This window comes from Mobula hypostoma, chromosome 19 (assembly GCF_963921235.1).
Source record: "Mobula hypostoma chromosome 19, sMobHyp1.1, whole genome shotgun sequence".
Taxonomy (NCBI): Eukaryota; Metazoa; Chordata; class Chondrichthyes; order Myliobatiformes; family Myliobatidae; genus Mobula; species Mobula hypostoma.
This window is the reverse complement of record NC_086115.1, coordinates 66,199,692-66,211,895: the sequence shown is the minus strand read 5'-3', so window position 1 is coordinate 66,211,895 and position 12,204 is coordinate 66,199,692. Positions and strand designations below refer to the sequence as shown.

The 12,204-nt window shown below is 38.3% G+C and overlaps 1 protein-coding gene across 2 annotated transcripts in view; it reads right to left on the bottom strand.

Moving 5' to 3' along the window:
* Positions 1-1,713: 1,713 nt before the first annotated feature.
* Positions 1,714-12,204, bottom strand: part of cacul1 (CDK2 associated cullin domain 1) — a 173,743-nt gene continuing 163,252 nt past the window's right edge. For both annotated transcript variants that reach the window (XM_063072081.1, XM_063072082.1), the window contains one exon: positions 1,714-11,397. In XM_063072081.1, coding sequence (XP_062928151.1) covers positions 11,345-11,397 — 53 coding nt within the window. In that variant the 3' untranslated portion in view covers positions 1,714-11,344. The remainder of the gene's footprint in view (positions 11,398-12,204) is intronic.

Here is a 12,204-nt window from a genome sequence, read left to right as displayed (position 1 = left end):
AACTCTGCCCCATCTAAACCCTTGGAACTAATCAGGTGCCAATCAATATTAGGGATACTCCTTCGATTTCCCCGGGCTTCATCGAATCCTGGCCCCACTCCTGGTCAAGTCCTCTGACCTCTTCTCTCTGGCGTCTTCCCTCTTCGTCCCTCTCAAAAGCCCCAAGTCCAACCTTAGTGTCCCTCACCAGAGAAACCTCCCCTGAATTCGTTCATCCCGATTGGATGGCACACTATCTCTCATCTTCAACAGTAACCCGAACAAGCAGCTTACACTGAAAACAGAAAAGCAGAACAGAGAAAATATATGAACCATGTGAACCAAGGCATTACATTACAATAATGTTCAACTGAAATCCCAGCTTCAATGATGTTTTTAGCACTTGGTTTACATATGACCTTAATATCTTTTCAATCCATTAAAAGTTATCTTGAATATATCTGTGAAGCAAGAAAGGAGGTTAGCATTCAGGTGGAGGGCAAGAACCAAGTAGCAGAAAATAAAGGTAAGTAATTTCAGGCCAAGAAATGGAAAGAACAAAGAATGGAAAACAAATGAAATTAAGGATACAGTAGGTAAAAGGTAGACGGGAACTGGAAGCTGAGATCTCAGTAAGTAGATGGAGACAGCAACAAAATATTCATTGCAAAGAGAAAAATAAATACAAAATGGATAAACAAGGTGAAGAAATGAGATTTTATTTGGACAAGGTATGTAAACGTAACTTTGCTAGATCAAATCATCAACAGCACAAAAAGATCGTTACTTATCTTTTCACCCGTTTATTTCTTCGAGCTCAGCCGGCGAGTGAACTTGGACGCGACATCAGGGAGAGAACCTTTCTCATCTCCCCAGCGGTTCTGCAAGTTCACTGCCTGATGTCAGAATTCTCAGAAGTTATAAGGCCACCGATACAAAAGAACAATCAGTTTGATAACTATTCCAGCCAAGTCAATGGACTATTGATACAAAAGTACAATCAATTTGTTAGACACTCCAGCCACCTTAATTAAAGAAAGGAATGTCCTACCTGGTTTGCTGGAGCCACAACTTAATGACAAAGATAAGAACATCTGTCAAATTTGTGCTTTAATTAAGAAAGGAATGTTCTGTCTAATTTCCATCAGATACTGCTTTTTGTCAAAATCGAAAGGTGTGAAAAGCCCAGAGACATCTTATGTGGATCTGGGCGAACTTTAACCCTTACCTTGCTCCAAAGAAAGCAGCTGTGAGACATTACTCAAACACACTGCAGTCACAGACAGTCAGTACTTAATTCATTGTTTACAGGGATCTGAGAATCCCCTATTCCCTTAAACTTTATCAGGTGGATAAAAAGCAAAAGCGTGATCATAAGTTAGTAAACATTAAAATTAAAATATGGATTGTGTAGCTTGAGTGATTAGAAAACTCTCCCAATTCCACATAATTTCCTGATAGACTTCTGAAATGCAATTCACTTGTTTTCATCTGTTTACAATCCTTCATGACATCACACAGATGGCCAAGTAGACTTAGTCAGAACTGTCTCAGAAAACAGAGAAACCAGCTATTGCTTTTAAAGGACAAATGACGATTTTAGCTGTTGACACTAGAGAAATAATTCTTCTAGATCCTATCACACATGATAGAAGCTAAAAATACAAAAGTGTGAGTTGTCATGAATTGCTTTGGAAAGTTAAGAGACCAAACCACAACTCAGATTATGGTAGTGCTAAGTGTCATAAAAATTAATTTAATGTAAAAGAAATACAAGCAACACATACATGTATCAAGCTACAGCTTTTGAAAAGAAACAACTAATCAAACATTCTGAAATAGAAATAAATGCAATAACATAATTACAAAAATAAATCCTGGTATCTTTGCAGCAAACTGAATAACTTTATTGGAAGAGGGGTACATACCCAAGGTTATGAAGATCACAAACTGACATCCATCACTAAATAATTAATCACTTCTCTTTTAACAAAATAGGTGACTTTACCAAACATCATCATAGTGCAAAAATGAATTTATTTATAGTCATCTTATGCAACATATTGCCTTCCATTTCTTAAAATATTTATTAATAAAGTGAACCATTTTCACTGGTTTCCACAGGTTTAATTTTTTAAACTAATTAAACCCATGCACAGTTCTGCTTTACTTGCATCAGTTCTCTGCTCCAAGTATATTAAACATGTTAACAGGACTACATTATCAGAGCAACATCTTTATTTGAAGACACATTAAGCAATCCTACTACAGAAATCAAGATTTTCACAGAAACTACTTGAATTATATTTTTTAATTGTTTGAGCACTTTGAATAGAAAAATGTGCAAAGAATTAATTTTTAGTATTGAATAGCTTAGTTAACCATGACAAAAGAAAACCATCTCACTGCAACTTAAAACAAGAGAGAAAATACACATTGTACTTACTTCCTGTGCCTGAATGTCTGAGAAAAGATTGCCAAGTTTGGGGTAGGGAGGAGTACAAGGGTTTGGGCTTAAACCCTGTTGATTGAAGTACACATATGGTACCAATTTAATTGCACTATTAGAAGAATCAGCCCAATTTACAAATGGCTTGTATTTAACTTGGAAATGCTTATTCATTTCATTCACACAGTAAATTCTACTTGAATCCAATTTGATAATAACCTTTGTGTATTTTCTCACTAATTATTAGAAAAGATAATTACCACCCATGAAAAACAAAGTTATACGATTCCAATACTGGTTTGCCTGGTTCTCCCTCTGCCAGGTGCTTTAGAAAGGGTAATACGACGACTTCCTCACCCTACCTACACCATTCCATTCAAGTTAAACATCAGACACAAAGTGAAGTGATCATGTTTCATGTGGAAATCTAGATAGACTACTAAACTGGCACAATGCTCAAGCCTTACTGTGTCCTCAATCAATGTCACTAATATCAGCTCAAATGAAACCCTAGGCTAATTAATTCTTAAAAACCAGTCTGACTCTTACAAGTAGCCAAGCTTACATCAAATTGAGCAAAGATTAGGTACGGAGCCCAGCATTTTCAGATTTACATCAATCAAGGTACATATTAAGCAAATGGAAGAGCTTCTGGTGGTCAGCTGGATCACTAATGATCTCGATGAGGAATAATACTAACCTTGACTCAGTACAGCAACAACTAATTGGAGGTGCACCAGACTGGAGTTCTTCCAAATGAGGGGGCTGGTGAAATAATGTCAGAACACCTTCTGGCTGACATTATTTATATTTTTACAAGTTTAGGAGTGCAGCCTTTTACAGATGTGTAGAACACTAGAATATAAATGAGCAGCCAGGTGAAATAATGCCAGAATACCTTCTGGATGACATTATTTAGAACATTTTTTTTTATAGTTTTAGGAGTGCAGCCTTTTACAGATGTGTAGAACACTAGAATATAAATGAGCAAATGCTCTGGAAACAAAAATCTCATGATCAAAGTCAAAAGTTTATTGTCATCTGCATGTACGCACAGATGCAAAGAAAAACTTCCATGCAGCAGCATTAGCAACTGCTGAGTTAAGGTTATTCGGTGTTCAGGTGGGGATAAAGCTGGCATATAGACCATAAGACCAGAAGACATGGGAGCAGAATTAGGCCATTTGGCCCATCAAGTCTGCTCCACCATTCAACCATGGCGGATCCTTTTTCCCCTCCTCAGCCCCATTCCCCGGCCTTCTCCCTGTAACCTTTGATGCCATGTCCAATCAAGAACCTATCAATCTCTGCCTTAAATACACCCAATGACCTGGCCTCCACAGCTGCATGTGACAACAAATTCACCACCCTTTGGCTAAAGAAATTTCTCCACATTTCTGTCCAGAGGCTCAGGCTGTGCTCTCTTGTCCTAGACTCTCCCACCATGGAAAACATCCTTTCCACATCTACTCTGTCTAGGCCTTTCAACAATCGAAAGGCTTCAATGAGATTCCCCCCTCATCCTTCAGAATTCTAGCAAGTACAGACGCAAAGCAATCAAACATTCCTTGTATGATAACCCTTTCATTCCTGGAATCAACCTTGTGAACCTCCTTGGACCCGTCCATAGCCAGCACATCTTTTCTAAGATGAGGGGCCCAAAACTGTTCCCAATACTCAAGGTGAGGCCTCACCAGTGAAGGTTAGGTTTCCTGATTATACAATACAGAGAAACTGGCTTACACTTGGGAGCTTAATATGGTCTTTGGACTCATCTCTATCAGCCAAACACTATAAATTCTCTAAGTATAGTCAAGAGGCATATTAGAGAACAGGAGGGTCAGCCAAGTTATCCAACAGTTATTAAGCATATGTCACTGAAAATACCTTCACACCTTCATATTGGTACCTTTCCCTTCTGAAATGCAGAAAACCAGTCTCTTTTAGAAAGGAGCTACCTACCTAATATGCAGCTAGGTAAGATTTTCAGAGGTTGCTCATTCGTAAGGCATCACTGACCTTTGAGTTACTGTTTGGGTGGTACATCAAGTGGTAATTCGGTGCAATTTTTGAACGAGGGTCAAGATCATCATATATTTTTGGGCAAGGTACCTGCTGAGTTCTGCCAGCATTTTGTGTGCTTTTGCTTTGGATTTCCAGCATCCGCAGGATCTCGTGTGTTTGCATTCGTATGTTTGTTGTTGTCCTTTTTTCAGATGCAGCAATATTGTTTCACGCTTGTACATCTCACAGCAAGATCCACCACTCTGCCCAAGTCGTCTTTGAGATGAAGAAATAATTTTCCCCATAAATTTACAGCCAGATAGAAATGCAGCCTGGAGCATTTTGTGGGATGGGAAATGTTAGAGGGTAGAAACATTAGACCAGGACTTGTGGGTCAGTATAAATACCAACCTGAAATCCCTGCACAAGATGCTGCATATTAATTTTTCTGTTTACTGCCACGATCATGCTAAATATACACTAGTTAAATCTGACACTTCAAAAAACAACAGTTGCTTTGCACAAACTGTAATTTAACAGTATTACCATATCTAAAACATCTAGCAAATGATTCCAGAATTTTAGTCAACCTGATTTCTGCTGTGTATTTACAACTAAAACTAGAAACTCATTTCTTAAACAATTGTTGATTTCAGTACAAGTGATGTAGTCTAGACCTGTCCTACCCAAACTTCATAAATTTGAAATGAACTATCAGATTTATAAAATTAAATTAAATTATGTCAAATTAAACATTGGCCCAACCAGTCAGCCTGGGTCTTTACATGAATGTTCATTTCTATTTATACAAACGTTTGTACATGAAGCACTAGAATTTATGCCTGGAACATATATTTCAACATCAATGATTCCCATTAAAGTTTTACCAGAACTAGTACAGTGAACAAATCATAGGGGTAAATTTATTTTGTTTATAATGACTGAATTAACATGGGTAATCATAATCTCTTGGACTAATTGAAGGCCCAGGTTTTAGTTTAGAAACTACGCTGCACATGAGAAATTAAGTCTTTTTCCCAAGGCAGAGGAGCCTGAAACTAGAGAAAATAGTTTTAAGGTGACAAGGGAAAGACTTAAATCGGCCCTGGCAGCACACTCTCCCTCCTCCCCAACACACACACAGGATGATGGGTATATGGAACAAGCTGCCCGGGGTGGGAGAGGTAGGTACAATGACAACGTTTAAAAATAAACATTTGAACAGGTACAGTTGCAAGAAAAAGTCTGTGAACACTTTGCAATTACCTGGTTTTCTGCATTAATTACTCATAAAATGTGGGCTGATCTTCATCTAAGTCATAATAATAAACAAACACAATATGCCTAAACTAACAACACACTAACAATTGTACTTTCATGTCTTCATTGAACACATTGTTTAATCATCCACAGTCCAGGCTGGATAAAGTATGTAAACCCTTTTATTTAATAACTGGTAGAACCTCCTTTAGCAGAAAAACCTCCAATTTTTCCTGTAGCTGCTGATCAGACTTGCACAACCATGAGGAGCAATTTTAGACTATTCCTCCACACAAAACTGTTTCAGTTCATCAATATTTCTGGGATACCTTGCATGCCACAGCATCTCAATTGGGTTAAGTCTGGACTCTGACTTGGACTTCCAAAACATCAATTTTTTTCTTTTTAAACCATTCTGCTATTGATTTACTCTTATCTTTCGGATCATTGTCTTGTTGTATTATCCAACTTCTCTTAAGCTTCAGGTGATGGACTGCTACCTTGACATTCTCCTGTAAAATGTCTTGATACAATTTTGAATTCATTGTTCCCACAACAATTGCAACCCGTCGAAGCCCTGACGCAGCAAAGCAGCCCCAAACCACGATGCTCCTTCCACCATGCTTCACAGTTGTGAGCAGTGTCCTTTATCCTCCAAACATATCGTTGTGCATTTCTGCCAAAGTGTTCAACTTTTGTCTCATCTATCCACAGAACATTGTCCCAAAAGCATTGTGGAACATTCAGGTGGTCTTTTGCAAACTTGAGCATGCAGCAATATTTTCTTTTGGAGAGCAGTGGTTTCTTCCATGGTGTCCTTCTATGAACACCATTAACAATAAGGATTCAGTGTTTTTCTTATAGTGGACACATGAACAGAGACTTTAGCAAGCTCTAGTGATCTCTGAATGTCTCTTGCTGTTACCCTTGGGTTCTTTTTCACCTCCTTCAGCATTGCATGTCGTGCTCTTGCTGTGATCTTTGCAGGAAGCCCATTCCTAGGGAGAGTAGCAACAGTACTGAATTTCCTCCATTTGCAGACAATTTCTCTTACTGTAGACAGATGAATGTTCAGGGTCTTAGAAATGCTTTTGTAGCCTTTTCCAGCTTCATGCATCTCTACAAAGCTTCTTCTAAGGTCCTATGAAAGTTGTTTTGATAGAGGCATGGTGCACATAAACAGATCTATCTTGAGAAGAGCAGGCTCTGTCAGTAACTTGACTATGTCTTTTTCATAGAGAAGGGCATCTCTACAACCCACACCTCCAATCTCATGTCATTGACTGGAGCATGTGATTCCAAATAGCTTTTACAGAAGGCATTACCCCAGAGGTTCACGTACTTTTTTTGAGCCTAGACTAATTGTTTAAATAGCGTACTCAGTATTGACGCGAAGTAGTACAATTGTTAGCGTGTTATTAGTGCAGGCAGATTGCGTTTGCCTATTATTGTGACTTAGATGAAGATCAGACCAAATTTAGGAGTAATTAATGCAGAAAACCAGGTACTTGCAAAGGGTTCACAAACTTTTTCTTGCAACTGTACATGGATAGGGAAGGTTTAGTAAGGATATGGGCCAAATACATTTAAGCATTTTGACCTGCACTGATCCATTTCATTAAAGGACTTAATGCAGTACAGCTTTATGAATCTATGTGAAATTTGATTATTGGAATATTTAAATCGTTTACACAGATCATTGCTGTGATGGAATTAACTTTTTAAAAATTAACTTACCCAGAGTAGAAAGCACAAACTTTAACCTTCCTATTAGATGGGTAACCCCTATACCAAAGCACAACAGTACAAGATAGCTTGCAATAAATCCAATAAAGAATGCATGGGAAACTGACGGTGGTTAATAAAAACTACTGATTACAGCCCCTTTCTTAACCTTAATACAAAATGTTGTCCAGACAGTGAAACATTTTTACCATACTCATTGTTAATGCAGGAAATATTAGGTTCAAAGTGAAACAGTATACTCAGATTTAAAATAATAGCAAACAATATGTTTTAATAAAGTGCTGCTTATTGAAGGTTAAATATAGGCCTGGGTGTAATTTCTTTTGCCATGCTCTAAAATAATGTTATAGGATCATTTATATTTTATATCCACTTGGATAAGCAGGCAGAAGTCTCAGAATAATATCTGATGCCAAAGCAGCCACCTCCAACAGTGGACTACTCCCTCAGTGGTGCACATTACCAGGTCAGCTCTCTGGAACCCAAGCCCAAAAGTTTCTGACTGAAGCAAAAGTCAAACCAAGCCATAAAATTGCCAGATTCAAGTTGGATGTGGCATGTGAACCATAAGACCATAAGATATTGGGGCAGAATTAGATCATTTGGCCCATTGAGTCTGCTCCAACATTCCATCATAGGTGATCCATTTTCCCTCAGCCCCAGTCTTCTGCCTTCGCCCCATATCCCTTCATGCCCTGATTGATCAAAAATTTTTCAAATTCTGCCTTAAATTTACCGAATGACTTGGCCTTCACAGTTGCCTACGGCAATGATACCATGTGGAATATCTCATGTTTGGTGAATTTTAGGGCAGGAACAGTACATTATGCTAAATAAAGCAGAAGGGTCAAATAGCCTTTCACAGTACTGTAATGTCACCATAATTGTTATGTAACACATAAGGAGCCCAATCACACTCCACAATTACCACTATTTATATAAAAATGAAAATAACAAGGGCCCATTCAGTGCCTCAGCTTTGTAAAGGCAAAGTGCATGACAATAAAGAGACAGATACAGCATGAGAATTCCACAATAACAGAAGTGAGCATTGGACGAGCAAAGATGGGAACAATCATTTTTAGAAATTGCTTTCAAAAGAGTGTTAGAAACTTAGGAAGACCTGGAACAGAAGTAAAGTTTTTCTGTTCGTCTGCAACAATCATAAGTTTATTCAAATCAACCCAGAAGACTCAAGTGCTCATTTCTGTTGCGGTGTTCACTGATAGCTCCCTATTATTGTTATGCTCAAAGTGAGAACTGAAACTTGGGGCATATACCACAATTTTTCAGGATAGCTCATTCACAAACTTAAACTCATCACTATGCTTTAGAAAAGTGGCTGTGAGCAAATTGACAGAATTATTAGAGTAGTTGCATCATATTAATTTAACAAGGCTTGTACTCTCAACTTTGCCAACATTTTCAGTTCTTACCCACTTTTAAGGTATGGAGAAAAAGTCCCTTTAAATTTTCTTTGTTCTCTGTTTGACTCTTGCACCTTGAAGATTCGATACATATGTAAACAGACTGGTGTTTGGATGAGCTATTAATTATATAAGTGAACGTAAATGTGCCATAACATCCAAAGTCAATTTTGGGTTTTATTGCACAATTGAAATAGTCATTATAGGCAGATGAGGAAGAGTTGGTTCCCAAGATACTAATCATAATTTCTTATACCTTTTTCCTAGAAAGAATTTTACAATCATATGAAATCAGCTTAGAAAGTTATACGTCAACCATGATTACTATATGTGTAATTATCAGAACACCTTCATTCATGCTTTTCAAAGTTTCAAGTTTCAAAGTGCATTTATTATCAAAGAATGTATAAATTATACAACCTTGAGATTTGTTTGCTTACAGGCAGTCGCAAAGCAAGGAACCTGAAAGGACCCAATTAAAAGAACAAGACCAAACCCCCAGTGCCCGCAGAGAAAGAAAAAAAACACACAAAACATATCATATAAAAAAGTGAAGCGAGCAACAACAGCATTTCAAACCAAACTGAGTCCATATATCCAAATCCCCAGAGAGCTCAGAGTAGGCTCAAAGCCTCAGTATTCAGTTCATCATATTAGTGGGGCAAATCACTGCAAAGTTCGCAGGAAGCACAGCATCTGGGGGCAGTCTCACAGCCTTAGGATGACAGAGAGAGAAACCCCCAGACTATCTGGGCCAGATTTTAAATTGTCTGAACCTCGTATTAGGACCTGGGCCCCACTGTTGGTGAATCACTACGGGCCTGGATTTCACTGCCGAAGGAGCCGTTCTCAACCCCTACAAATCAGCTCGGTGCCCAGAACAATCCAACCACGTCTGACTCTCGACACCCTGCCTTTCCAATCTAAATGGGCCAGCATTTAGATTGTCCAAACAGAGGATTGTACCTCATATTAGACCTGGGCCTCGCTGTGGTGAATCACTCCTTGAACACATTGCCAGTCAATTTGCTTCGGACCTGGATTTCACTGTCAAAGAAGCAGTCTCGATCTCTCCAATTTGGCTCGGTGCTTACAGCAATCCACCCTCGTACCCAGGTTATTTGAACTGGCATAAGGGCTCCTCTATCCTGTCTTCTCCCCTCTGAATCATTTACTCCAACCAGCAAGGTTCCAACTCCAAGTGCGTAGGGCACACCCCGCAAATTTGTTTTGCTTCACTCACTTCTTTATTGCTTGCAGTGACAGGTTACCACAATTTACTTCAAAAAAGGTGTCATTAATAATGGTTTTGATTGAATTCCTTTGCTTTTGAACTACCAGTAAGCTGTCGCATGTCTTCGGTAGCGCCATCTTAAACAGGAAGTCCCATCTTAACTTGGCCTCTGCATTCCTTTCCTCTAGATGACTGACTTTAATAGTGAAAATGGGTGAAATTGAAAGCGATCTCAATGCATGCAATACCACTTTAATAAACTCAAATTTAAACGAACAAACTGTGCAGGAGAAAAAATATATACTCTAGTCACTTGATCTACCAGATGAGGTGACCATAAAGGAAATAATCTAATAAATAATATGGCAGATCTTTCACACAGCCAAAATAACTTCAATAGCAAGATTAACCATTATGACACTCTGCAATGTTAATTATTTAGTAATGTTAATATAAATTGAGTGGTACTGGACTCAATTAAAACAATGTCGTTGGGTTTTCATATACAAGCTATGACAACTGCTAAGCAAGCTACGTTGAATAATCCTCTCAAACCTTTTATTGGATAAATTATTTTGAGATCAACATACCTTGGATGTGACAGATATTCACAATTGTGCAATAATCATGCCCACAGAAAAAGAATCTCAGGTTGTATGTGGTGAAGTGTATGTACTCTGATAATAAATTTTACTTTGAACTTTAATTTCATTAAATGAAGTGCATGGACATTGGAATTAAATTTAGTTGAGATATTATCAGGATAATTGTTTAATACTTTAGAAGCAATTTGATGAAGATGTGATTCCTGTGTAATAACCAATTCCAGTACCACCTTACCTAGATGTAATGACATAGAAATAAAAAAATCAAATTCTGAAAGGTGTTGCAAAATAGGGAGTATTTTAGATGACAAACAGCAGTCACAAACATGGTTAGAGTGGGAGAAAACTGAGCTTCTTACAAAAAAGACTACACCCCATTTTAAAATCATTGGCAGAGTGCTGGGTTTGTTTAAGGGGAACCAGGATGGAAGAGGTCCAGGTAAGGGCTCCACATTATGAGCCAGTGGAAAGAGTCTATTAGCAGCATGATCATCAGGAACAAAAAACTTAAAAGATGGCATCTTTTTTAAGGGCAAGATGAAAACAGGCCTGAGCTTCCGTTCTCTTCACTGCATTACTCCTCTACAGTCCTTGCACCTTCACGTTCAGTCCTTCCAAGGCAATAGAAAACAGGTCTTCACTATCTGAATCCTCTAGCATTTGCACATGATGACGATAAAGATGATGAACCATCTAAAATACAATAGGAACAAGTAACAATAAGCACAGAGCTGTGACATTTTGTAGTATTCTAATATATCCAAGAGATTGTTCTGATGGAAACCAAATTAACTCAATTGCCAAGAATTTGAGGTTGAAGTAGGATTAGCAATCCAAGGTCAAATCGTGCTCAAAAATACACTAGTTCTCAGAAATATCTTGCCTGCTCTATTTTCTACTCAAATGCATTTGCCAGAATTCTGAATACAAGATCTTCCAGGAACCAGCTCAAGGAGACCTTTGTGAGTCGCTTTTTAAAATTATTATCTCGATACAACTAAGAATGATATGCCCAGTGCAATTTTATTAACACCAGTGAAGTGGGATTATAAGAAATAAGACATTTTCAATTGATATTCCTCCACCACAGCAAAATCTTGTCTACTCCTAATAAGACAAGGTACTTGCTTCAGGGGTTGGTAAGTTGACGGAGAAGATCCCGAGAAGCAGGATTTATGAACATTTGGAGAGGCATAATATGATTAGGAATAGTCAGCATGGCTTTTTCAAAGGCAGGCCGTGCCTTACGAGCCTGATTGAATTTTCTGGGATGTGACTAAACACATTGATGAAGGTAGAGCTGTAGATGTAGTGTATATGGATTTCAGCAAGGCATTTGATGAGGTACCCCATGCAAGGCTTATTGAGAAAGTAAGGCGGCATGGGATCCAAGGGGACATTGCTTTGTGGATCCAGAACTGGCTTGCCCACAGAAGGCAAAGAATGGTTGCAGACAAGTCATGTTCTGCATGGAGGTTGGTGACCAGTGGTGTGCCTCAG